This window comes from Pteropus medius, unplaced genomic scaffold (assembly GCF_902729225.1).
Source record: "Pteropus medius unplaced genomic scaffold, Ma_sr-lr_union100, whole genome shotgun sequence".
Taxonomy (NCBI): domain Eukaryota; kingdom Metazoa; phylum Chordata; class Mammalia; order Chiroptera; family Pteropodidae; genus Pteropus; species Pteropus medius.
This window is the reverse complement of record NW_024342467.1, coordinates 16625539-16652503: the sequence shown is the minus strand read 5'-3', so window position 1 is coordinate 16652503 and position 26965 is coordinate 16625539. Positions and strand designations below refer to the sequence as shown.

Genomic DNA, 26965 nt, shown 5'->3' with positions numbered 1-26965 from the left:
GCTGCGGGCGATTGGGCGCAGCACCTGCAGGCTGCCCGGCAGGTCGGGCTGGGCGGGCAAGGGCCAGGGCCTAGCGCTCTTCCGGCGCTCACCCTCGCACCTGGCCCCTCGCAGCCACGCCGGGCGCGCGCTCACTCTCCCTCTGGGTGCGTGGCCGCGGGGCGCGATGGACGCGGCGCTGCTCCACAGCCTGCTGGAGGCCAACTGCAGCCTGGCGCTGGCCGAAGAGCTGCTCTCTGACGGCTGGGCGCTGGCCCTGGACCCCGAGGGTAGGCAGGAGACGCGCGGACCCAGGCGGCTCCGGCTCCTTCCCCGGGCGCTGGGTGCGCCCAGGTCCCCCCGCTCCGAGCGCTCGGCGCCCGGCGCCCCGCGGCGTCCCGCGCCCCCTGCACGCCCTCTGAGTCCCGCTCCTCTCTCTCCCGTCGCCAGGTCCCTACTCCTACTGCAACGTGACCTTGGACCAGATCGGGACGTGCTGGCCCCGGAGCGCGGCCGGAGCCCTGGTGGAGAGGCCGTGCCCCGAGTACTTCAACGGCGTCAAGTACAACAGCAGCAGTGAGTGCCCGGGACCCTCCGCCGCGGGCTTTGAGCCCGCCTCCTAGAAGGGCGATTTAGGGCGTGGGGAGGGCCCCGGACTCAGCGTCGGAGGGGTTCTGAGGGCCGCGCCACCGTCCGACCCGCGTGAGGACCCCTTGTCATGTCGGGGGGCGCTCCCTCTGCCCCTACCCACTGCGGCATCAGACCTCAGGGAGGTAGTGATTTGCCCACGACTCCCGTGATCCGTGCAGTGAGGACCCAGAAGGGGAGTAGGAAATGCTCACTCCTTTTGAGGGCACGCTTCTCTTCTGCGTTGTGTGCCCTGGGCGCCTGAAGTTCCCTCGTTAGGGCTTCTCTTTGTTTACCCAGTTCCACCTCCCCCGCCTCCAGGGGACAGGGGACGCTTATGCGAGGTTCCCAACCCCCGGGGCGACTGCGATGATCAGGCTCTTGACTACCGGAAAGGAGGAGGGCAGGAGGCAGGAAAGATGGGGTGAGCGCTTGTGCTGGGGAAGCGTGCAGTGCGCAGATGCTTCTGGGCCAGAGTGTGGGGTGTCGCCTCTCCCTCTCAAGATGTCTTTGGACTGGCCCTCTGGGCTGCGAGCCGGGGGCCTTGGGCAGCATTACTCCAGCGCCCGGATGATCCATAGAGTCTGAATCAGGACCACCCCTCACCTCCCACGGTGCCCTTCTTTCTCCCGGCAAAGCACTGGCTGGCTAGACACTCTGGGGAAGATGGCAGCTGGAGCCACCCAGCCTCCAGGTGGGGTTCTTCAGTACAGCCTCTGGGAGTGGGGGGAGCCTGAGTCAATGCCCTGTGGAGGGTCTGATGGGAGCCAGGTGGGAGTGTCTTGTGAGGCTGCAGGGCAGCAATCACTGGCCCTCCCTGAAGGGCCGCTCTCGCCTCCAGCCCCAGCCCACCAGCAGAGAGTCTCCTGAGAGGGAGGGTATCCAAAGCATCCTGGAAACATGATAGCAAACTCCCTCTGAACATCTGTGTCTGAACAGTGGCACAGCTCCTCAGTCCCCTGCTCCCGTGCCCCCTACACACACACACACACACACACACACACACACACACACACACACACACACACCTGTCTCCAAGCTCACGCAGAGCCTAAGGCCTCCACCTAGAGAGATGTTAGAAGGCAAGACAGCGGAGCCTGCATCGGATGCTAAGTGACACTCCGCTGTCTGCACCAGCGGCGGGTCTGGTGGGCCCAGGGAGCAGCTGGGCTCCCGAGAGTCCAACAGCAGAGGCGCTCCCAGTGAAAGGCGTGGTAGAGGTAGTAAGGCCGCTTGGGAAGATTTCTGCATCATCTGAGGACATGCTTCCTGTCTGTGATTAAAACGCACCTCCGTGCTTGGAAGCAAGGTGCTGGGAGGTATGCAAGCAGAAGGAACGGCTTCCATGCTCCTTCCCCATCCTGAGATTACAAAACTACTTTTAGGATCCTGTGAGCTGTGTGGTGTGGGGCAGTGGAGCTCAGGGTTCCTGATTCGGACTGCCAGAGACTAAGGACTGAGCGAGGTGATGAGGCATCTCAGCCCTAGCCTGCGGACCTAAGGGAGCTCTGCTCTGGTTCCTGTCCCAGCCCGGGCTGTTCCCTATTTTCCCCAACCAGCCTGGAGCTCCCTGAGGGCAGGGCTGGGTCTCTTCTTCATGGCAGCACTGAGCACAGTATTTATTCAGTCAATTTATTAAACACCTACTGGCCAGTCACTGCACTGGCACTGAGCTCTCGCTCACGACTGCAACAGACGAAAGGAATTCAGAGAAAGGAATTCAGAGTGACGTATGCCGTGATGGAGAAGCAGAGGCCGTGGGATACGAGGAGAAGGGAAGCGGGGGACACTTCCCAAAGGAGGCACCAGACCACTCTGATCACATCAAACGAGAAGCCAAAAAAGACCAAGGAGCCACTGAGGCTAGCGACTGCAGTGTCCCTGGTCTCTGATGAACAGTTTTCTTCATTTGGACCAAAGTGCTGCCCGCCCTGTAACTGCTGGTGACCGGGAGGAGCGTAGGGGACAAGAGCATTGCCATTAGCTAGTGCGCCAGCTAATAGCAATGGAAATGCTGTGATTGCGTTTCTTCCTCCTCTGCCTCCTGGCCGCTGCTTCCTCCTGTTATGTTTGCCTTTTCAGTGGGATCCTTTCTTTAGAAAAGACACAGGCAGGAAAACAGCTCCTATGAGAAAGCCTGGGGAAAGAGGAAGAAGGGTCTTGCCTCCCCTTCATGCCCAATTTTGTGATGCTACAGCTAATCCCCCTCCCCCTGAAGCTTCATTCTTCACCGCGTGGTCATTGGCCAGGTGGGATAACAGCTTAGACATTAGTCCCCGCGGACTTTCATCCACTCACCTGAGTATAGAGAATCTTCCATAATGCTCCACATGGGGGTCATTTTCCATGTGCCAGCTGCCACGGAGAGAACTCTGCACACATGATCCCACTCATCCCTACCTCCCTAAGGCCCCTGCGATATGTACTGCTTTGATCCCCATGTTGCAGATGAGGAAAACTGAGGCTCAGAGACATGATCTAATTTTTCAAGGTTATGGTCAGCTCCCATGCAGGGGACTCCACAGCCCTCACTTTTAACTACGGGCGGTACTTCCTCCATGAGAGACAGTTTGTCAACAGAGCTGAGAGGTACAGAAAAAGACTCCTGCCTCCACCCTACAGGATCAAGGAAGGCTTAGCCCTCCGAGATGGACTTCTAGGGACAGACGGGAGTTTGGCAGGTTAAAGTATAATAGGTACAGGGGAGGAGATGGGACCGTGCTTTGTGCCTCGGGACTGGTGAGTGTTGTATGGAGCACAGGTTGCAGGAGAAAGAAACAGATGAGACAGGTGGGTGGATGCTGGTCGGATGGCGCGGGCACTGCAGGGGACTTCACTGGGGCGTGGGAGTCGGGGAGTCCCGGCAGGGGCTCGTGAGCAGAGGAGCTCAGCTGTGGGGCACAGAGTCTCTGGAGGCAAGAGGAGGGTCAGGAGGCTACCTCAGCTCGCCCAGGTGAAGTGGAGCCTGCAGGGGGTCAGAAGAGGGTTGGATAAAATGGACAAGACTGGGGTGGGGTGGGGATGGGGATCAGGGAGGACACCAGGAATACAGGAACATGCTGGACACAGTTGGGGATGTGCTGACTCTGAGGAGCCGGAGGGACATCTGAGTAGAGATGTCTAGAACTCAGTTGGCTGGATGGGAAAAAACCCAGGAGAGCACTGAGGGCTGGAGACAAAGTATTCGAGAATTCTCAGATGTGTGGTTAGCCACCAGTTCCATCTAGCAAGCTGGGGAGGCCAGGTCAGAGCCTTGATTATTCTCAACCAGGGACTATTGCCAAATGCAGCAATGACCAGAGGAAGGGAGGGGACTTATCCATGGTCACATATGCTGCTCCGTAGCAGAACCAAGTCAAGCGTCCATGTGTCCAAGTCCCCTCCAGGGTCCTCCCTACCATCTCTGCTGCTGTTTCAATGGCCCAGGTTCCACGTGTCTATACTATCATTTAACCTGTGTTAACTCATTAATCCTTACACTCACCCAACGATAGAGACATAATATTATCTTCGTATTATCCACGTGGGGAAAATAAGGCACAGAGAAGTTAAGTGACTTTCCCAAAGTCACGCAGCTGGTAGCAGAACAAGGATTCTAAGCCAGGCTCTGCTGCCTCTCAGAAAGCAACTCTGCTGGGTGAAACAGGGATTTGCTGAAGAAATATCAGGGAGCTAGTAGAATCACTGGGTGGGCTAGAGAACCAGACTGGGGGCCTCTAGCCAAGAACTCAGGGCAGAGCTGGCCCAGTGAGGGAACCTCCCCTTTCCGTGAATGGACAATGCTACCAGCCCATGCCACCACTATCCTGGGGTCTCCAGTTTCCCGCAGTGGTCCCTAGGAGGCTTTCTCCCCATCTCTATTTTGTGGGCCCCCAACTCACCAATTCTCTCAAGGGAAATACATGTAATAGGGTGAGTGGAATGTGTGGAGCTTGGACCACACACTCCAGTTCTAGCTACAAGGCAGCCTGGAAGGCGAGGACCTGGCATTTCAGCTTAATGGCAGAAGGTGGCCTTCGCCTCCCCTCCAGGGTTCCCCGAGCCTGTATGGAAAGCAGGTTCAAATCCTGGGCCACCCAAACTGTCATAATGTTCATACACAGCCCAACCCAGGGCAAGTCTCATCCCCTTCCCAGGCCTCGGTCCCTGTCTGTAGGGAGATGGGAAGTGGATTAGCCCAGCAGGGGTCTGGCCAGAAGGGGGACTGGCTTTCCTTTTCCTCCTCCCGCCCGCCATTCTGCTCCGACGCCTCTGAGCCCGACTCTGTGCGTCCCTGTCTCTCTGTCTCCCTGCCTCTGTGTCGGCTTCCATTTCTCTCCATGTATGGCTCTGGCTCTGGCTCTGGCTCTGGCTCTGGCTCTGGCTCTGGGCAGATTTTCTCGCCGTTTCTACGTGTCTGTCTTTCTCAGTGTCTCCCTTTTTTCTGTCTATGCTGCTCTCCCCCTCCTTCCCATCTTCCCTCTCCAGCTCTCTTCCTCTCTATCTCTCCCTCCTTCCCTCCCTCCCTGTTCCCCAAATCCTGTCTCTCCGTCTTCCCGTCCCTCTTTCTATCTGCCCTACTCTGGCACCTCCTCTTGCCGGTCCCCGTGGTCCTCTCGGCTGCTGCCTCTTCCTGGACGAGGTCCATCTTCCTCCTGTGGAATCGCTAAGCCCAGTCCGGCCTCTGCCTCCCTGATCTCAGACCCCCGCCATGTTCTGCTGGGCACAGCTGGTCCCATCTGTGCTGAGGCATTGTACGGGATGGGAGAAGAAGGGACCCCCTACTTAACCCAACCCTGTGGAGAGGACAGGGGTCCCCCTTCCCAGAACCCCATAGGTGGTGTTAAAGTGCAAGGGCATAAGCTGAGTGGTCTCCAGCCAGAGGGGTCTGGCCATTGGGTCTGCCCACTTGTGCAAAAATCTCCTCTTCAGCTCTGAAGGGGTGGGGGTGACAGGAAAGGCCAAGTCCTGCCCTCAGGGTGCCCCAGGCTGCTTACAGATCAGACTCGCACAAATGAGCTGTCAGGGATTTGGGAAGAGGAGCTTGGTGGGCACTGAAGCATTCCTGGAAGGCTTCCTGGAAAGGGCGGGAGTGGGACTTGAAGCAGAGGGGCTGTCTCATTTTGTCAAGGATAGGCTGGCGCACGGATGGAGCCTCAGGGAGGGCCCCAGAGAGATAGACCCTGCCCTCTGGGTTGAGGAAGTAGAAGCTGTGAATCCAAAATCTCAGGTCCGCTTTCGCAGGCCCCAGTGAGACCTGACCACACAGCCAGACCCCTGAGTCTCAAGGGCCAGAAGTGACAGTGGGTGTGAGAACCGTGTCCCTGCTGTGAGAGATGGCAAGTGGGAATGCATGGCCGACACTGGGGGTTTGGCTGAGAGAAAGAGGCAGGGAGGATAAGCAGACCTGGGTGCCCCTCTGACCACGCAGACACCCAGAGTGTCCCAGCTGCAGGGCCTTCCGTGCTGGGTCCAGTCCCCTCCCCTGATGCTTCAGGGTGGGAAATGCCCAGGAAGGGAAGGACAGTTGCCCAGGGCCCCACAGGAAAACAGAGCCGCGTTGGCCTCTGCTGGCTCCAGGAGCTCTCGGCCAGTGCTCTAGCATATTCGACCTCTGCGGGCGTGCAGCCCAGGGGGCTGAGTGCTGTAATATTAGGTGGAGGCTTGGCCGGCCCCCTGCCTTAGGACCCTTTATCTCAAGGAGGACCAAAGGTGCAGCCACCCCTGACCTTCCCTTCCTGCCAGGAATCCTCGAGACACTTAACGGCCCTTTTCCCACCCAGGCTCACCTCTCATTGGGTAGGCGGGGGTGCTGTCCTCTCTCGACTCAAAAGAATCTCTTCAAAGATGCAGAAGAGCTGAGCCTACCTTCCAGGAGAGAGAGAGAGAGAGAGAGAGAGAGAGAGAGGAGAGAGAGTGTGTGTGTGTGTGTGTGTGTGTGTGTGTGTGTGTGTTATACTGGGGAGAGGGAGAGAAAGAGAGAGAATGAGAGAATGGGGAGGAAGCAGGGAGGAGGAGGGGGAGAGAGAGAGAGAGAGAGAGAGACAGACTTCTCTTAAGAGAACTTTTTGATATTTGCTTTTAAGTGAGACAGCACAGCCCAGGCTGTAGGAGCACCTGGAGGAGGCCGATTCCCAAAGAAGAGGAGAGAAAGTTGGGGAGACTTTGTGAAGGAAGAAGTGTCGTTGAACAGGGCCTTGAAAAATTGGGCCAGGGATATGTCACAGGGAAGAGAGAATGGGAGCAGAGGTGGAGAAGAGAGGTGGGTAGAGAGAACAGAGGCCAGATCATGGAGGCCTTGATGCCAGACCAGGCCATGGGCCTCAATTCTGCTGGCTTTAGAGCCCTGGCTGCTTGTCTACCGCCCCATGGTGCAGGACTGGAATCCTCTGGAAGGGTGCTGCTTGATTTTCAGCACATACACAAAGAGGGTCTGATACCCAAAGGCCTCTGGGAGAGGTAGCCCCATTCCCCACCTCCTCAGAGGCCCCCACGTCAAAGAGAGGACATAAGATTCTGCCAACCAGATGCCTTTACCCCAGATTACTGTGGTTGAGAGCTAGTTCTAATTCTGGCCAGGCCACCGACTGCTTGTCTCACCCATGAGCAGGCTTTCCTTCTCTTTGGCAATCAGTTTCTCTTTACTAGGTTAGGGGTTGAGCTTGATGAGTTCTTATGTCCTTCTTCCCCTGACATTCCTCCATTCCAGAGCAGCCTCTGCCTCAGGGGTGTCTGTTAGCCTTCTCCTCCCCACCTCTCTCTGCAGGCTGGTGTCATGGCGACAAGCCCATCGAGCGTTGCCATGGAGGGAGCCCTGTGCAGTCGAGGCTGGAGCTGGGGTAGGCACCTCCTCCCACTTGTACCTTTTCTAGGGAGGACGGTGACCTCACACAATGAGCTGGATCCCAGTCACACACCTTCCCTTTTCATAGGCCCAGTGTGACCTCTATTAAACCACTCTGTGCCTCCCTGACTCAGTTTCCCCACTGTCTACTGTAAATATGGACATTCATGCCTGCCATGCCAGCTCAAGGATGGAAGGGCATCATGAGTGGAAAGTCCTTTGGTGCTGTGGGTTTTCGGAATGGACACTTGGAGCTTGACGAGCAGTGTCCACAGAACACTGAAGAATGGGATAGAGGTTCGCGATCTCTCACCCCCAATCTCACAAGCTGATGGCCCTGGGGAGGCTCTTCCCGACCTGATGACTGGGTTGACGATAGCAGATTCCCAGTCTCTCAAGCCAGCCCTCCTTCTAGGCCAGGTTGGTTCCGAGCTTGGGTGAGCATCACCAACTGGGCCACACTCCCACCAGTGTGCTGTGATCGGATCAAGACAGGAAGCGTGTCCCAGCTGGGCCCCAGAGCTGCCCGGCCTTAGTTGGCTGCAGCAGCATCTAAGCAATGCTGGAGTGTTCACTCGGGCAGATGCTCATTGTTGGGGAAGCTCAAGGGAACTATGTTGTCGGCCATGTGACTATGCCACACTTCTCCAAATGGCCTCTTAACTGGGGGCGAAGAGCAATTTGTCGTTCCCCACAGAATCATTGCCCAGGTAGTGAGGATTTTTTCCCAAAGAGGTAAAAATGGTGACCCAAGGTGAAGGTCAGAGATTTGCCAGCAAGGCCTCAAGCCAAACAGGAAGGAGATGGCTGGGTCTGGAGCAATCCAGCTCCAGAGGAAGACAGTACGGGGACTGAGGGGGTGGTATCTGGTCCCTCAGGTGTTTTCTGCTCTGGGGATCCAGACACTAAGCAGCTAAGACACTGCAGAAGTGGCACGGCTGACAGCATCTCCTGGAACACGGTGTAGCAGGGGGAGCCTCTCTCAGAAACACTGACCCCAGGGTCTCCCCTGGGAAAGTGTGTCCCAGGGGAGAGGGATCTGGTTCTGCCTCTTCATTTCCAGTGACCACAACCATGTCATTCTCCTTCTCTGGGCCCCTTCAGACCAAGCGAGGGAGAAGTTGCCTCCCTGAGCTGTTCAATTCCCAAGGCGATGCCTGCCGACTCAGTTTCTTTTCCAGTGCTCTTTTCTGGGGACAGTCGAGGCTTCCTTGCCTGGAACCTGGAGGATGCTGACCACAGGCTTGCTACTTCAGACAGACACCCTCTCCCAGGTGGGGTTGGACTTACAGTGTCAGCGGTTCTGGCGGTGGGACTCAGCCTACCTGTGGCATGTGTGTGAGATGCTAGACGTCTCCCGCATGTGTGCCCGTTTGCATTTGCTGTGCGGCTTGGTGGGACCTGGGCACCCCAGGGGGCAGCTGTCCTCTTGGCTCACTCTGAGGTTCTCCTCCTCATTCAGAGTTCCCCAGTCACCTAGACAACAGCATCACCTCGGTGCCTCCCAAGCCCCTGTGTACTCAGCTCTGTGTAGCCCTTCAGAAAGGACCAGAGGGGCTTTGCCCCCTTAGGCCAGCTGGGAAAGCGTGACCCCTTTACAGGGGTCAGTGAGAGAACAATCCTGACAGGGGTCAGTGAGAGAACGATCCTGACCTAGCGTGAAGTAGGGGAGGTCAGCGGTAGAACCCTCAGGGGCTGGAGCAGTGAAAGCACCTGGAGGATCTAAGGCTGATGCTGGGCCTTGAAGGGGGTCATGAATTAGTGCGACCTTCTTGGGCTGGGCCCAGGCCAGTGGGCTGAACGCAGGGCGAGAGGACTGGGGCTTAGGAGCTCTCCAAGGTGGGGCACCTACGTAGATAGCGGGGAGTGGGGAGGGGCCTCGTTCTGCTATCCATGGTGCTGAAAGTTCCTGTTCCCACACAGTGACCTCATTCCTTCAGAAAATGCTTGCTTCTGGCCTTTACCACCATTCTACCGGCACTCGCCAGCAACTTCCCACTCTCACTTCTTGTCACTTTCTAGATATTCAATGACCATATTGTGGCCCCTCCACCAGAGTCCCATTCACTACCTCTGCCCAACCTGTCTCTTCCACTCTGTCCCACATAACTACCACCAAAATGGTCCCTTGTGGTCCCCGTCTCCAATGGCTGTCTCCCATGCCTCGCCAGTTAGCATATCAGAAGTAGAAGTGCCAACCTAGGGAACATTTGAAAGCGGTGTAAGGATATTTGGGGTTGTCACCACGGCTCGAGGTTGCCAATGGCATTTAGCAAATTGAGAAGGCGCACATGACAGATTCTTGACCCACCTGACATGGCAGTACCATTTTTAAGAACCAGTTTATATTGATTTTTCTGAGAGGTGAAACAGGCCAAGAAGGAAAAGATTTAGCCAAGGTCACTTAGCCAGCCAGAAACAAAGTTACAGCTAAAAAAGAAGCTCCAATCTTGTCCCAGCCAGGCTTCTGGACCCTCAGGTAACTGCCTGAACCAGGAACTCTTATCAAAGCGTCAGCATGTGAAAGGGGGAGAGACCATTGTAATGGGGGCTTTCAACAGGCCAGAGCCACTCTGGGGGCAGAGTCATGGCTGGGGATAAAGCCCAGGCTTTGCAGGACACAGAACCCTGGAAGAGAAGACTCTGCCTACATCATCAAGACCGTAATGTCCCTTGCAGGCCACACTGCACACCATCAGCATTGATCTTTGGCAAGGCTACCTGTGTTGCTGTGGTAACAGGCACCCACCTCACTGCATCCATACCCTTGATGCTGGCCTGGCCACCTGTCCTCAGACTTTTTATACCCATCTTCCTGTGGTTCGCAGGGGAGACTCTTCCTGTCTTACTCTCTCCTGTCCAAGGCTGTGCCTGAGGGCTCCGTGTCCTCATTAGCCAGCTCTCCTGAAGAGCTGGTAACATCTGCCTTCCAGTCCCCGGTGTCTGTAGCCAGAACCTCATTCCCAGGCATGGCTGCACCCTCAGAGGGACGCCCCCGCCCACCACCACATCCCACATCGCAGACCTTGCTTTCCAAGGTTTTGGCAGACTTGAGTCAGTTCAATGCAGCCCACATGTACTTGATGGCTCACTCCTGTGGGGGCGGGGGGGGATCTGATGACTCCAACATGGTCTCTGCCTACATATCTGTCCCCAGGGAGTTCAACTTGATAGTAAAGAATAGGAGGTGAAGTCCATAGTGAATTATGGCAAATGCTCTAAAAGAGATTTTTGTTTTTCAAACTACAGATAGTAGCACAATAGTGGATTCTGAAGTCAATTTAGTGGTCATGACCAGCATTTGTATGTAAAATAAATAGAATTCATTAGAATAGAATAGGAAGAAAAATATTATAACTGTGGTCAAGATAAATTTTGCTTTGTGAAAGTGGATTCAGTAATGTGAGGGATGTATGTTGTGTGTGTGTGTGTGTGAGTGTGTGTGTGTGTACTGGATTGTGATATGAAATGGATGTGTGCTGTGGTTCAAGGGCAATAGAATGTGAAGGCCTATTTCCCAAGGATAGGAAGACATAGAGGAAGTGTTTAGAAAAAAAGAATAGATCCTTAATATCTTGGGTATTGAGGAAGCCTCCAGGAGGAGGTGGCATTTGAGCTGAGGTTAAAAAAATAGATAGGAGTTCACCAGTGAGCAGCGGGTGGAAGTGAGGAGGGTGTTTCTAGGGGTGGCTCAGCAGAGAGCTGGGTGTGCGCCCTGCCTGCTAGTGCAAATGTCAACGGCCATGAAGACTGGTGGAGATGGGTCAGGAAAGTTAGGCTGATGCCCAAGTGTCCAGGGCCTTGAATATCACACCAAGAAAGTTGGACTTTATTCCTTGGAGCAATAAAAATTTGCTGATGGCTTTTAAGCAGAAATCAACATGACCACCTGGCAGGGTAAAGGATGGAGAGAGTTCGAGGGAGCAAGAGAAAAGACAGGAGGGCAAGATACAGGCGGTTTGCCAATCCGGGCAAGCGAGTGAGATGACTGAAGAGAGGGTGGAGAGATGGGCAGGAGGGGGCTTGGATTCTGGAAGAAGAAAAAGGAGACAGAATCCATGGAACTGGGTACCATAGGGGCACCGAAGTAAGGAGCCGGCAAGGTCTCAATTTGCAGCATCTATCTCTTGACCCCCTCCTGTCCACAAGCCTACCCCATGGCCAGTACCACCACAGGATATTATACTTGGGAAATGAGTACTCTGAGGCCCTGTCCTCAGGGAGCCCCATACTGGTCAGAGAGACTGACTCACACACCTGAACAACTCAGGCCAGGTCGTGAGCAAGGGCTGGAAATGTGGGGCTCAGGCTGTCAGAATTGGGGGGCATGGAAGCAAGAGAAAGGGAAGAAGGGAGGAGGGGAGGGGAGAGAGGCGGGGGAGGGGAGTCTATAAGAGGGAACAATCAAGGAGTCCTTCCTGTAGGAAGGGGTTTAGCACTGAACTTCAGAAAAACTGGATCACATTTATGAACATCCCCAGAAGATAAATATTTCTACCCTTTGAACCACAGCCATGATCAGGGTCTGTCTCACCTCACATGGGCCTGTTGAGAGAGACTCTAAACCCCTGTCAGGAAAAGATTGTTCTTTTTTCAGAAAGAGCCACCCTCCCAAGATACCATTACGTGGGTCCTTTTAGCTTCATCCCACATCTGTTTTTTAGTGCAGCAATGTCACCGACCCCGTCCGTCGGATTCTCTTAACACTCAACCCCGAGGAAGGAGAAAACCCAAATGGGGAATTCATGGTCAGGGGCGAGGAGCCAGTGTCCTCACGTTGGGGCCGGAATCGGTATCAGACCAGTATTGGCCTGGTTAACTCACATTGGGGCCAGAGCCCTGCCAGAAGCAGCCTCGGACTGACAGGCCCCAGAGGCAGGAAAAGTCCAGTAACAATCCTGAATTTGAAAAATCTACGAGCTCAGAGCACCAAATTAAAAAACAATTACACTAATAGAATCTCCCCAATGTTTCTGCGCTTCAGCACGTGCTCCTTAATAATTCCATTGCTTTTAACTCACTGTCAGCTCAGCGGAAGTGGGTTTTTTAAGTAACTTAATTATTTCAGAACTCACTGCTTCCAAAAACAATCTAAGGTTCCCCCTCTAGCTCTATGACTCTGCTCTGTGCTATTTATTTTAATTAGTATTATATTGTATATCTAACATAAGCCAAAAGAAAAATCTACAAACAACTGTCTATTAGCCAGAGAGCAGAACTCTGCTCAGAAATCACCCAACAACGGATCACTTAGAATTTGTTACCAAGTGGGGGAGGTAAGATTCATACTAATCATGCAATGCAGAGCAGAGGCCACCAAACGGCTGTGGGAGTTCTCAGGCTTGAGGGTTTCCTCCCGGTTAGAGGTTGAGGGTGGGCTTCCTGGAGCGGAGCGGCTTAGCAGCAAGACATGGGCAGTCAAGCTAAGACTTACAGAAAGGTAAAGATGAGCATTCTTTGATCTTCGCACATGCTCCTTTGATAAAACCTGCACTATTGTACATTAGACATTGAGGCTCTGAAATGTCTTTTCACACATCACATTCCAACCTAAGTACAGAGGCTGGTTCTCAAACATTTAGAGGCATCACATGGTGATGTTGCCCAGGCAGCCGTGGTTCAAGGTCAGCAGCACAGTGTCCCTCATTTCTATGTGCTCAGTAGCCTAGGGATTAACATAAAACCTGAACCTTCTTCTCAACTTTGAGTCCTTGGCAGGTAGCCTAATTTCTTTGTGTCTCAGTTCCCTCTGTGTAAATGGGGTAACGTCAGTACCTACTTCCTGGGGTCGCCGTGAGGATTGAATGGACAGCGCATATAACACAGCTGGAAGAGGTTCTAGTACGGGGTAGACACCTGCTGTGTCAGTGGTAGCTATTATTAAAATGGAAGTGCTGATGCCAGGTAGGAAAAGTGTGGATCTCACAAGCATAAAATGTTTGAGATAAGGATGGAAATTATTGGGCATGCTGAAATCAGCAGTGAATTTTTACCTACAACCCAGAGCCTACAATTGGGGTTCAGCTTAGAACAAAATTAAAGTGAGCGTATGAACTACTTACTAGTCAAAGATTGTTTTGGAAATGGGTTTTTTCTTGCCTTTCAGCTACCGTGTGTGATAACGCTTTTGTGCCGTTTTCATACAAGCGACTTTCACGTGAACTTTCAGATACGTGTTGTGCTTCCTGACCTAGGGAAGCCGAGAAGTATGGGCCTTACCCCGAGGGGGGCGGGCCAGGGAGCCGGGGTGATCTCGAGTTGGGGAGCGACCTGCCTCCTGGTGGCTGCCATCTTTTGTAGGAAGCGCCTACCGTGAGTGCTTGGAGAACGGCACGTGGGCCTCCCGGATCAACTACTCGCAGTGCGTGCCCATTCTGGATGACAAGGTGAGCAGCCCGGTCCCTGTCAGGTATCGGGGCTCAGGCCAAGCGCAGAGCCTCAGGTGGCAGCACCCGTCCTGTGCCTCCCAACCACTCTATTTTGCACCTCCTGCCCCTGCCGCATGGCCTGCCCTGTGCCCAGTGACACTGTAGTGGAGCAGAGAAGGGGGACATGGAACCTCAACTTCAGGAGAGCTTGGGCTGGTGGAAAAGCACAAGCAAGGTGACACTGGACACAAGAAGGGGGTGACTGTGTAACCGGTGCCCTGGCATCTCACAGGCTGTGTGCATTCCTTCCTCTTCTGGGCCTGTTTCCCCAGCTGAGCAGAGGCAGCCAAAGTGGGGTGGCGGTACGGTCTGCCTTGGCAGGAAGGAGTGCTTTATGATGGCCTCTGCTTGAAACCGCCAGCACGTGGTAATAATAATAAAGGAGACTGGCTTTTATTTGGTTTCGTTATTGTTCTTAAGTTCCCCACAGACAATGCAGCCCTGTCATTCCCGCACCTGGGGCAGACGGATCCCAAGGCGCCCCCCACCAGGCCTCCATGGGTCACTGCTTCTGAAGCAGGAGGGTAGGCTGGACCCATTGTGCAGGTATTAAAACCAAGGTCCAGAGATTTGAATTAACTCACCTGCAGTTGCTCAGTCCACTGGGGTCTGAGCTGAGACTGAACACAGATGTGGCAACTCTCAGTCCAGAATTAAAAAGAAAATAAGATCTACCCACACCTCTGGCATATCTCAGAATACATTCTGTCCAGATCTGCTCCAAAGCTGCGCGCCGGGAGGCCTGACCGCAGCCATTTATACCCGGAGCCAACAGGAGTGAGCTGAATGCTGATGACACGTGGAGCCACTTCTGCCCCAAGGTCGGGACGCACAGGGCGGCCATGGCTCGAGGGCTCAGCTCTGCCCTTTGTGTGTCTGTCTGTGTGTCTGGCAGAGGAAGTACGACCTGCACTACCACGTCGCCCTCATCATCAACTACCTGGGCCACTGCGTTTCGGTGGTCGCCCTTGTGGCCGCCTTCCTGCTTTTCCTGGCCCTTCGGTGAGTCTCCCCCACATCTGGTTGCTCCCTGTCCCTCTTCCCCCCACACCCTTTCCAGTCCCAGCTGAACCCTGGCCTGGGCCTCCCACAGGAGCATTCGCTGTCTGCGGAATGTGATTCACTGGAACCTCATCACCACGTTTATCCTGAGAAATGTCATGTGGTTCCTGCTACAGCTCATCGACCACGAAGTGCACGAAAGCAATGAGGTTACTGGGCAGAGTCTTGGGGCTGGGCCTGGGGGGCTCCGGGCTCTGGGGGCACCCACCTCTCTCGCCCAGTCCTCAGCTCACCACCACTCCAATCATTGTGCCCCCAGAGCGGGAGGGAGGAGGGGAGCTGCCAGGTCGGGGTCTTGGGAGCAGTACAAACCCGACACCAGACTTTGAGATCTCCTGTCCCATTCCCCATCTTGCGACTTCAGGACCTTCTAAGGTCTCCTTAGAGAAGAGGAGGCTGGAATTAACCTGTGTTGAGCTTTGTCTCGCTAAATCCCAACGAGAGCCCCGTAGAGATTATTTGCCCATTATGCAGACATGGGAACTGAGGCTCAGAGGAGTTAGGTGGCCCTGCAGTGATGCCTCCACATCTGAGCCAGCAGGATCTTGAGGGCACCATCCCACGTGTTGGGATTTGTGTCAACTACCCTGGATTTGTGTCAACTGCTACTGCACTATGCCCACGTCTTTAAAACACCAGAGGCTAGAGTGGGGCCAACCGCAGAGTTCATTGTCACGGCATTAGACTTCTCAGTACATTTCGTTTGGATGTCTGGACCTGAGCAGACGCCCACCCAGCCTGGTTCGACCCTTAACTTGACTCCACAATGAGTGCTACCTCAGCCCCAACCAAGTTCAATCCAGTTTGGGGCACCCTGCAGCCCCGTAATGATTTGTACTGATAAGATGTCACTTACTTAACTTGAAGGAAAGGCAGGGTTGGAGAGAGGGATCTTTAGCTTCCCATTTCAGCATGACTTACTCGGGACAGAATAGACGCACAGCCACATGGGGCCAAAGTCAGGGCCAGCACCACGGGAGATAGCCATGGAGGCAGCGGTCAACGCAGGAGGCTTATCTGTGAGCCAGGGGACAAGCTGCCCACGAGGGCAGAGAGCCCCCCACCGCTGGGCTTCTCTGACTTCACGTCCCCATGTCCCCACCTCAGCGCTGAGTGTGTCCTGCGGATGCACCCGTGGGGAAAGAGGCCAGGCAGGGTCCGTAGAGAAAAGGTCTGAGGACCCAGGACCTGGCCGTGGCTCGCTGCTGCTCTGGACAGGTCTTCCTCGGCCCAGACCCCCATCTCTCCTCTGCGAGGTGACTGGGGAGGGGGTATCCTGCTCAGAGAGACAGGGACAAATCCCTCTCTCCCGGGGAGGCTGACAGCAGCAACATTCACTCTGCTGACCCCGGATGCTGGAGGCTGCCTCACGGGCTGCCGCTTACCTTCACAAACGCTGCTCTGTTGCGTATGCAACGGTTTTCTTTCCATTGAATCACTTTGCTTTTTCAAACTACATGGAATTTCATGTTCCATCCTTAATTGGAAACCAGTCTGACTGTTATGGATTAAAGGTGACCCTCAAAAAAGTATGACCGTGAAAACACAACAGCGTTATCCATTCTAGCCTCTGCCGGCAGAACACTTGGAGCCAGACTCCTTCCTTCTTGATTAAAAATGGAAAATGAGAAAGCGTTGGGGGGAAGTCACAGACACACTGGTACCGGTGGAGACCGGTGCCTTAACTCAGTCTGAAACAGAGAGAAATGACAGAGGACGAACCTTCCCAGAATGAGATTTGAGGGTATTTAATGCCATGTGTCTGAACCACTGAAATCGGCAGCCCTCCACTGGCGCCCAGGCCCACACGGGGGCCCTGGCCCGGGCAGCCCCTGACCACCGCCCGCCCGTGCAGGTCTGGTGCCGCTGCATCACCGCCGTCTTCAACTACTTCGTGGTGACTAACTTCTTCTGGATGTTCGTAGAGGGCTGCTACCTGCACACGGCCATCGTCATGACCTACTCCACCGAGCGCCTGCGGAAGTGGCTCTTCCTCTTCATCGGATGGTGTGAGAGTCCCGGGGGACCGTCTGAGCCAAGCTGGGGAGGAGGGACCACTGACAAGGTCACCTCCTTGTGGAAGGACAGGACCACAGCCCCACCCGCCATCCCCAGAACAGTCAGAGGATGCAGTCGCTCCCCTCCATGCTGGCGAGGAAGAAGCAAATAGTCCCTCCAAAAGAATCTTCCACAAATAGCCTTCCTCATGGAATGGCAGACCCAAGGACCTTTGTCCCTGGCTCTGAAAGATCACTCTGTCCCTTCCTCTCTCTGACCCACTTGGAGCAGATGGCCGGGAGTGGGGGAGGGGGGAGGGCAGGGGTCCAGGGACAGGGCCCTTGGGGTCATGGGTGGTCTGCAGTGGGGTGGTTGGAAACATGATCCCAGGCCTCTTGTGGTCCCCTCACCCTGTGTTCTATGAGAGGCCCCCCTGTCCATCTGTCTGTCCACTGCAGCCCGTGCCTGTCCTTCTTTCAGGCATCCCCTGCCCGATCATCATCGCCTGGGCCATTGGCAAACTCTACTATGAGAATGAACAGTGAGTAGGATGCGCCATCTACGGCTCTGGGACAGATTGGCTTTCCGTAGTCCTTAAATTTTAAAAATATTCCCACACTCAGAAGTACTCATGTGGCAGGTGTCAAGTCACCTTTGTTTGTTGAATTAGGATTTCTGGTTCCTCTGAACCCCAAATGCATGACCCCTTTGGCCTTTGGGAAGGCCTCCCCCTCAGAGCCGGAGTACATGGAGGTACCCGGGGCTTCTGGCTTTTAACCCAGAGCATATCCAAGGCTGTGTCAGTGAGCCCTTCACAGGCCCCTGGGCCAGGGCTGTGGGCGAGGCTGGAGAGAGCAGATGGGATTTGGGGGTGAGGGCAGGAACATTAGGAAGTGCTCGTAATGATAAAAGCTGCCCAAGAATAAGAGAAGGAGCTTTTCTCATTATTCAGAATGATCGTGAGCTTCCCGTCAAAGGGGGTGTTCAAGCAGAGACCAGAACCCCTGGTGCTGGGAGGCCGCAGGGGACATTCCTGTCTCCAGCGGTGTGCACTGGATGACCGCTGGACACAGAGTTTCCTGAAGTCCATGGTCCCTCCGCGAGGTCCAGTGGGAGTTGCTGGCAGAGCCAGACTGGGTCCTGGCCCCACACTTCCCCCCGAATCTCGACCGCGAAGCTTCTCCACCCACCGTGCTCCTCAGCTTGGAGAAAGGCGGGGCTCGGGGCAGGAGAAGCCGCTTCATGTGGCTGAGTGCCTGGCACATGGAGCAGTGGGTGCCGAGCAGTGCAGAAGCGGGTGGCACGGGGTGGCTGGATGCGGGGCCAGCCCAGGGCAGCCCAGCTCTCCGTTCATTCACGAGCCTCCTGCACACCCAGCCCTGGGCCCAGCAGTCCGAGTGGGGTGGGGGAGTGAAGGGAAGGAGGAGGAGACCATGCTGCCTCAGACTGGCTGGGAGACCAGACCCTCCACGCAGGGCCAAAGGCAGCCCAGGGGTGAGCAGGGTGGTCAGTGGGGCTGGGACCGACCATCTACCCAGGCTTCTGGGTAAGCTGCAGCCCTGGAGATCGGGTCTCAGGATGGGTCAAGCTGGAGGACCCTGGACCCAAGTCTGCAGCGGTCTCCCAGCTCCGGCCCAGCAGGCCACTCACAGCCACCCACCTTTGCAGGTGCTGGTTTGGGAAGGAGCCTGGAGACCTCGTGGACTACGTCTACCAAGGCCCCATCATCCTCGTGCTGCTGGTAGGTGGGGCTGCGATGGGCTGGGCACCGGGCCAACGGCGAGGACCCACCCATCAGAGATTCGGGGGAAGGACGTGGTCTGGAGAGGCCCCTGCACACGCTGTGCACACGCACCTGCTTCCTTGCTCTTCCCTTCCTGGCTCTCACGCCTTCCCGATTTCTAGTGCGTTCCCGCATCTGATGTCCCCTTGCCAGGTACGATGCTGAGACAGCCAGGCGAGGGGGCAGCTGGTGGCAAGAGAAGGGTGTGCAGGCTTCTGTTCAGCCCAGACCTACATCGCCCTCCTCCCCCGGTGGCCTCCTCCCGGGCCCAGCCCACCACCCCCAGCCCGGAGCAGTGGGACCAGAATGAAGCGTAATGAGCAATTGTTCCCAGTCCAGCTCCCCGCCCTTTGCCAAATGTATTCACATCTAAGGTATAATTGCCACCCATCTTTAATCCACAACGAGCTTTAATTAAGGTAGAGTTTAAGTAAAGGCTGCATTCTGCAAAAATGAGCCCATTATACATCATACATTAAAAAAAAAAAAAAAAGAGAGAGAAGCATTCAAAAAAGCCCCATAAGAAACTGCCATTTACGTAAGACTTATTTCAGGCTTGGTAATTTCAAGTTCCTGTATGTACCAGCTTCCTTAAAGGGCTACCCGTTCCTGTGGGAACCCAGAGAGAGCCAGCCTCCTCTTGTACACAGCAGGTGCCTAATGGAGGTTCCTTTGGTTTCCCTTGCAGACAGTTACTATTTATCTCTTTTCGTTTCTTACTCTCCTTTTTGTGAATTCTTCTGGGATTCATTTGACCCCTATCTTTGAAGTGTCCTTGATATATGTGAACCAGAGATGACTAAGACTTTTTACCCACTGCCTGAAATTCTACCATCAGGGCTCTGTTTTCTTCAGAGGCAGAAGCCAGTCCCTGTCAGCAGTCAGTGGCCGGGAGGGCTTGTCCTTGGAGGCCCAGCTGCAATGACTCATTCACCCCCAGTGGGAATGGAAACCCCACGAGACCCAGCCCCTCCTGGCCAGCTGTTGAGGAGGACATGCTGGAGGACAGGGCTTTGAATGAGCTTAGGGCCCGACCAGGGAAGGCTGGCCTGGATTGGGAACCAGCAATAGTGGGGAGCAAGCCCCCATTGCAAGGGGATGGGACAGTGGTGAGGAAATGAGTGGACAAAGGCGTGGGGGCTCCCTGTCCAGACCCGACCCCCAGCCTCCTCTCTGTGTGCCCTTCCTGGTGCCCCCCTCACCTTTGCTTGTCTCTCCCTTTGGGCCCAGCCCACACCCAGCTTTCTGCACTGACAGGTCTTGCAGGTTCCACACTCAGCCCTTCCGGAAGCTCTGTCCTCATTGCTTCCAATCCTCACGTCCCCAGTGCCTGGCAGAAGTAGGGAGCATGCTTCCCATTTCACAGATGAAGAAACAGAGACGAAACAGCCTGCCCAACATCACCGCTAATAGCTAGCTCAGCCAAGACTCAGCGACAGGCCACCCACCACCCGCCTGCCGTCCCCTCAGTTTGATATGTGCCTGGCGCCTTGCCGCACCCCGCCCCCTGCCCCCACTGTCCTCCCCTGGGGTTCCCAGCTGCATTTCTGCTGCTGAGAGACAGCACTTATTTCTGGGTTCTGGGAAGCGGTTGAGTTTGCAGGAGGTTCTTCTCATGGTGGTTGTGCTGGGAAAGGCACGCGGCATTAACTGGGCCACTCTCCGGGCCGGGCACGGGCTCGGTGCCCTGCATGAGTGTTTCAGCCTGTTACAGGCTCTGTGGTTACCCCAGTCGGGCAGGCGAGGAAGCAGCAGCTCAGGGAGGCTAATTAAGCCACCTGCCCGAGGCCACACCAATGCCGACTAGAGCATTAGCGCCATTCAATGAGGACTTGGGGCCAGGCGTTCATTTGGGAGGTGATCTCGGGAAGCGCAGTGCGGGCCGGGGGCGGAAGACAAAGAAAGGAGGAAACCAGCAAAGAACGTGGCGGTGAGCGCCGCATGGGAACAACCGCCCATGAGGGGCTCAGCTCTGCCCCTCCCACCCCCCCGGGTCTGGAAGCCGGGCTCTTTATCCACACACTCCGCGCCCTGCGGCGTCAGCGGAGATGGCCCTGGGGACAGTACATCCCCACATTTCCAGGCCCTCCTGTTTTCAGGCTGAGCCCCTCACACCAGAGGTCAGCTCCCCTGACACCAGAAAAGCCCCAGGCTGGGAACTGTCCGTTGCAGCTGCAGGTGGACACAGGGGCCTGGGGCCCCAGGCTGGCGGCCTGCAGTGTGCAGCACATCTGGTCCGTCTGGCTAGACCCTTGGCTCTTCTTTCCACAGATGGTGTCTCCTTGCTCAGTGCTCCTCCCAGTAACAGCCCAGCTGCTCTTGTTCCAAATGCTGGTTCCGGGGCCCCCACCTGCCACTGGGCATTTCTGGAGTGGGCCCGGGATCTGCATTTGGTGCCTTTGATATACACGCTCTAGTTGGAGGACCACGGTGTCCAGAGGGCCCTGCGGGCAGGGATGTGGGCTTTCTCGGTGGCCTCGCCGGGGCCCTGCACACACTAGGACTTCGGCCTTTGAGACTTCACCTGCCTAGAAAATGCCACCAAGAGTGAAAAACCAGAGCGTCCAGTGAGAACCAGTCCCCCAGCATAGATGCTCCAGGAAGAGACAGGGCAGGGCGACGCAAGGCTGGACTCCTCAGAAAGCCTGTCCAGGGGCCCCGGCCCCACCCGGCACGCCCTCTCCCCCTTCCCCCAGCGTTCCCCTCTCGCACGCTGCCCTAAGGACTCCCCAGTCTGGGAGGGCCCTGCGGGGCTGTGGCAGCAGGAAGGAGCCTTGCTCTTTGGGCTCCCAGCTGGCTCTACCTCCCTCCTGACTCCTTCCGCCTCCCCTCAAGCACACTGACCACTGTCAGGCCCATCTCCTCCACCCCAGGGCTTTCTGCCCTTGCCTCCTCTCTGCCTGGAATACCCTTCCCCACTTTCCTGCAGTTCCCAGATACATGCCGTTTCTCCAGAGCTTTCTGGCCCCTTGGGAAAGATGTAATGTGCTCCCCACTCCAAGCCACAAGCCAAGTCTGCATCTCGTTGCTGGTGTCCAGCTCAGAGCCCAGCACATGGCAGTGAGTGAGTGAATGAATGAATGAATGAATGAGTCAAGCCAGAAACAGGGCCGGACGAAATTAGGGTGCAGTAGCCAGTGCTGACTGAAGAGCTGGGGTTTAGCTGGGGGAAAGGTGGAGTTTGAGGATGGAGAGCTGGGCTGGGTGGTCACAGCCTCCCTGGAGGAGGAAGGAGGTACCTGTGGGTGGGGGTGGGGTGGCAGTGAGACAGCGTCACTAACAGCCTGCTGTGGGATCTTCCTTGCTCGTACATGGAACAGCCCCGTAGCGGGCGCTGTATCCATGGCCGACTGGATGAATGGTGGAATTGGGCCTGTCTCATGCCATTAAATAAGTGGTGATAGGTAGGTGTCAAATATCGCAGATTGGATGGATGGATGGATGGATGGATGGATGGATGGATGGACGGACGGACGGACAGACAGGTGGGTGGATGGATGTGTGGACAGGTGGATGGGTAGGCGAGTAGATGGACAAGAGTGGGTGGATAATTGAATGAACTGATCAGTAGGTTGATAGATAATGGGTAAGATTTAATGCAGGGAAATGTGACAGAAATGAGAATATATCTCAATTCCAACAGCTTCTACTTCCAGAGGAGTCGGAAAGAATCAGAAAAGGTCAGATATTTTGTCTCACTTGTATGAGAAAATCAGGACTGACCTATGTGTTAAGGTGACCTCGTGGTGGAAGGGAATATACCAGAAACCCAGAAGCTAGAAATTAGCTGAACCTTAAGAGGAAGCAGGGCGCAGCAGGCCATGGGCAGCCCTGGCCGAAGGCTTCCCAGACCCTGGGTGCCCCGGGCCGTGAGCTGCAGGCTGTGGCTGACGAGTCAGAGCCCCAGGCCCTCAGCGCATCCTCAAGCTCAGGGGTCACACAGGCCCACAGGGCCATCTGTCCTGAGATGTCTGCCTGTGTCTCCTGCTCCCAGCCTGGGATCTGGAACTTAGGAGAGTTTAAGGAGTGATAGAGTCTCAGGAAGGGGGTGTGTGTGTGTTTGTGTGTGTGTGTGCACGTGCACACATGTACTCACACTTGTGCTCACACGTGAGCCAGCAGACACCTCTGGGCTAATATGTAACTCCCTCTGACTCATGGGCACTTTCTCAGACAAACGAGAGGGACATGAGCATGCCCATGTCCCCAGATACACACTCACACATGAACACACTCCCTGTGGCAAAGACACTCACACAGGCACAGCGAATGGACCCACAGGCCCCCCAGGAGCGGCTGAGGGCAGCACAGCCACACAGACAAGCCGACACGGGTCAGCAGGAGGCCTGCAGCCCGGAGACCACACAGCGCCCCAGCGGGCAGGTCTCAGAGAGGCTGGGTGCGGTGGGCTCTGATGCTGAGAGAGACTCAGAATAAAGATAAATGAGGCCCTTCCAGGAGCCTCGGAGTCAGCCCAGCAGCCCATTCATCTTCATTGCCTTGGGGGTGTCTGCAAAGGTTCTGGAGTTTTGCTGGCACGGGGGACAGATGATGAGAGATTAATCACTTCAGAGACCAGGTTATTAATCACTCCCTCCGGCTGGATCTGCTCCACCAGGGCCTCGGGGAGACCCTAACTGAGAAATGGGGACGCTGCAGCAGAGTGGGGACGCGGCTGGGCAGAGCCCTGAGCCCAGTTCCTGCCGTGTCCCTGAGCAGCGCGGGGCTGGGGACCATCTGAGGACTCCTGCCTCTGTGCCCTTGTTAACTACCTCTGAGGCTGCTTTCTTCCTTCGGGTCTGGGTGGAGAAGCAGGCCCTAGAGCCCTCAGGTGGCCGGGAACTGAGCAAATGGGGCGCCTGTCATGGTGAGAGAGGGATCGAAGGCAGGTGCTGAGGGAACGGAGGGGACGGAGGGGACGGGCGTGTGCGCGGGACATAGGCTTTCAGCGGGTCCCAGGGGGATTTGGCTGCCTCCCACCTCGTTCCACCTCAGGAGCTTTCCTTTCTCCCTGTCTGCCTCCCTCTCTCCAGATCAATTTTGTATTTCTGTTCAACATCGTCAGGATCCTGATGACAAAATTACGAGCATCCACCACATCAGAGACGATTCAGTACAGGTAAGTGATGGGCACCTTGACCCCGCCCCCTGCCCCTCCCCCCCCCACACACAGGGAGACGGGTCATCTCCCTGCTTCTGGGCAGGGCCCTCTTCCTCCTCCCCAGGGAGCTCACTTAGGCTCCCAGAAGAGACGCCCCTGAGCGAGGCCCCGGCTGCAGCATCGCCCTCTCTCCCCCAGGAAGGCGGTGAAGGCCACCCTCGTCCTCCTGCCCCTCCTGGGCATCACCTACATGCTCTTCTTCGTCAACCCCGGGGAGGACGACCTGTCACAGATCGTGTTCATCTATTTCAACTCCTTCCTGCAGTCATTCCAGGTGAGGCGCATGGCCTGATCAGGGCCGCGGTGAGCGTCCTGACCTGCATGCTCAGGTGCCTGTGCCCTCACAAAGACAGTCACGCGGGACAGGTGCACACGTGATTCACTTGCGTACACACGCAAATAGAAGTGCGAGCACACACCCTGTCACCCCTACCCCAGAGCCCAGGTGCGCCCACCCCAGACTGGGTCTGGGGCACCCTCGCTGGCATCTGCTGCTAGCCTAGCCCCTGTTCTGAGGATTCGTGGCGGCCTGTCACGCAGAGTGGACCCCAGCACACCTGCACCATGAGGGGTGGGGCCCACTCAGCTCTGAGGGTCAGAGTGTGCCCTCCCCCGACATCCTGTCCCTACTCCACCCCTCCAGGCAGAGCAGCCCCCCCACAGACCACTGACGGGTCCCTCCTTCCTTTACAGGGCTTCTTTGTGTCTGTCTTCTACTGCTTCTTAAATGGAGAGGTACGAGCCTGGCCCGGGGCAGCCTGGGCTCTGGGGTCCTCACTCTCCAATCTGCTCCACCTTGTGGGAGCACCTTGGGGTCCCTGCTCTGCTCAGCTCTGCCCTGGAGAAGGAGTGGGGGAGGCCAGAGAAACCACTCAGCCTTGGGGGGGCAGGAATCCCTGCTGAGGGACTCCAACCAGTTTAGGTCAACTATGCAGGCTGGGAACGATACGCCCCAACCCCACCGAGGCAGCCGGGGAGCCCAGGTTTCAGGGTCTCACAGGAGACAGGAGCCAGAATGGACGTCATGACAGGAGGGAGCTTCCGGGAGCGCATCAGGTGCGAGGCGTGCATCCAAGCCTTTTACGCACCCAGGGAACAGAGAAGCCACCGGCACATTCCCTGCTCCGCAGAGCAGACCACGCACCTCTGGGCCGGCTCCGGGCCGGCTCCGGGGCGTCAGGCAATGGGGAAGCCAGGTTAGCTCACACAGTCCGGAGTCCCAGTGGCCGACTTGGGAGAGATGCTCAGACGGGCCCCGCAGTGGGTTTTGGGGCAAAGAGCAGACACAGTGCCTGGGGCCCGAGAGCTTCCAGACTCACGAGGACTGTCCGTGTGGTCCTCAGGCCACACGGGGTGATGCTGGGGGGCCCTGCGGTCCTGGGCGCCTGTCACCTAAAGCAGCAGTCCCCAGGTGGGAAAGTCCAGCGGTGGAGCCTGGGGCCCCAGGCTGGAGGGCAGGAAGAGAAGGAGCCATTAGAGCAAACAAGCAATAAATGCTCGTGCAGCAACTGTTCTCGTCAACCTCGTGCTGGCCTAGCATGTTGGGGACACGATCCATTTTGCAGAAAAATTCTTCAGTTGCAGTACAAATGGGAATAAGATGGCACCGCGACCCTCAGGCTTGGACATGAACAGAACTGTTAGTTTTCTATCTTGGCAGCGTGTGCTAAGGTGAGGCTGGTCCATCAGGAGGCGGAGAGGTCAGGGCTGCGGGGCAGGTGAGGGGGCCTTTCAGGAGGGAGAAGGATGGCCGCCAAGCGTGGGGTGTGAGTGGAGCACACGTTAGCAGGTGCTGGGACAGTGGAAGGTGTGGCCATCTGGTCCTGTCATCAAGGTGGCAGAACAAGTCAGGAAGGGTGCAGCGGGTGCTCAGGGAGGGGCTGGGGAGGGAGGGCTCCGGAGAGCCTCAGAGGGCAGCGGGGAGCTCCAAGGGCCAACAGCGCCAGGGGAAGGACCCCGCTTTTGGAGTGTAAGGTGGCAATCAGGAGGGCCACCCCAGCCTCCCTTAATGGCCCTGCGAGGGACAAGGAGCAGGGAAGAGCACTGTGTGGGACCCCAAGATCAGCCCGTTAGGGCTCAGCTGGGTCTCTGCCTCCCCTCCCCGCCAGGTGCGCTCAGCCATGAAGAAGAGGTGGCACCGTTGGCAGGACCATCACTCCCTCCGAGTCCCTGTGGCCCGAGCCATGTCCATCCCCACGTCGCCCACACGGATCAGCTTCCACAGCATCAAGCAGACGGCCGCTGTGTGACCCCCCGGTCACCTCGCCTCGCCCATCACTCCACCTTTGGGACAGCTTCCCCAGCCTCCTGCCCGGCTCTCCTTGCCGTGCGGGCCCTGGTGGGGACAGAAGAGAGAGCAGAGACCAGCTCTCCAGCCTGGCAGGAGAGAGGCTGTACAGCAGTGCACGGGGCTGCGAGGAACCGGGGCCAGCTGGGCCCACGTCCCGGAGCGAGAGGGAGCAGCACGGAGAAGTCACAGGAACCCCCGAGGAGAGCAGGGCACACGTCTTCAGGCATTCGTCCACGGCAGCCTGTCACGTGAGATCTTCGCTGTGGCCCCCTCCACAGATGGGAACACTGAAGCCCAGGGCCAGGAAGGACCTGCCCGAGCCCCGCAGCTAGCTCGTGGCAGACCCAGGCTCCTCTGCCGCTCTCCCGATGCAGGCCTTCATGCCCGCAGCAGCGGGGCGGTTAGCCCTGCTCCCTGCCCGCTGCCCCCACGCTCAGCCGCGTCCTCTGCAGCCACTGAGCTCCTTTCTGGGAGACCTCCCAGCCTAGTGAGTAGATTCGGGGCTTGGGGAAGGGCAGGTGGGGCGGAGGACATGGTCTGGGCAGCGATACTCTCTCAGGCAAACCGGACACGTAGTCCAGGATGAAACAGGAGAAGAAGCACGGCGGACGAGCCGGGAGAAACAGCAGATCTCTAAGCCCGTCTTTAGTGACTGGAGCTGATGCCCCAGCCTCCGCCTGAGCCTGGGCTTCGGCCTCCCCTTTAGAGACGACGTCTCTGCCCTCTGACAGAAACCGTGCCTCTGCGGAACCCCTTCGAGTCAGGTCGGCCAGGCATCCAGAGACGCGCCGTGGGCCCAGATGGGGGCTCCCTC

General features: G+C 56.6%; 1 protein-coding gene across 1 annotated transcript; it reads left to right on the top strand.

The window, feature by feature from the left end:
* On the top strand, positions 1-26965 carry CRHR2 (corticotropin releasing hormone receptor 2). The gene is made up of 12 exons (XM_039861907.1): positions 1-269; positions 430-555; positions 13730-13815; positions 14753-14859; positions 14951-15068; positions 16775-16928; positions 17398-17458; positions 18586-18658; positions 23734-23819; positions 24000-24135; positions 24555-24596; positions 25970-26965. Exons 1-12 carry the CDS (start codon positions 167-169, stop codon positions 26108-26110), a joined length of 1233 nt encoding a protein of 410 aa, XP_039717841.1. The 5' UTR covers positions 1-166; the 3' UTR covers positions 26111-26965.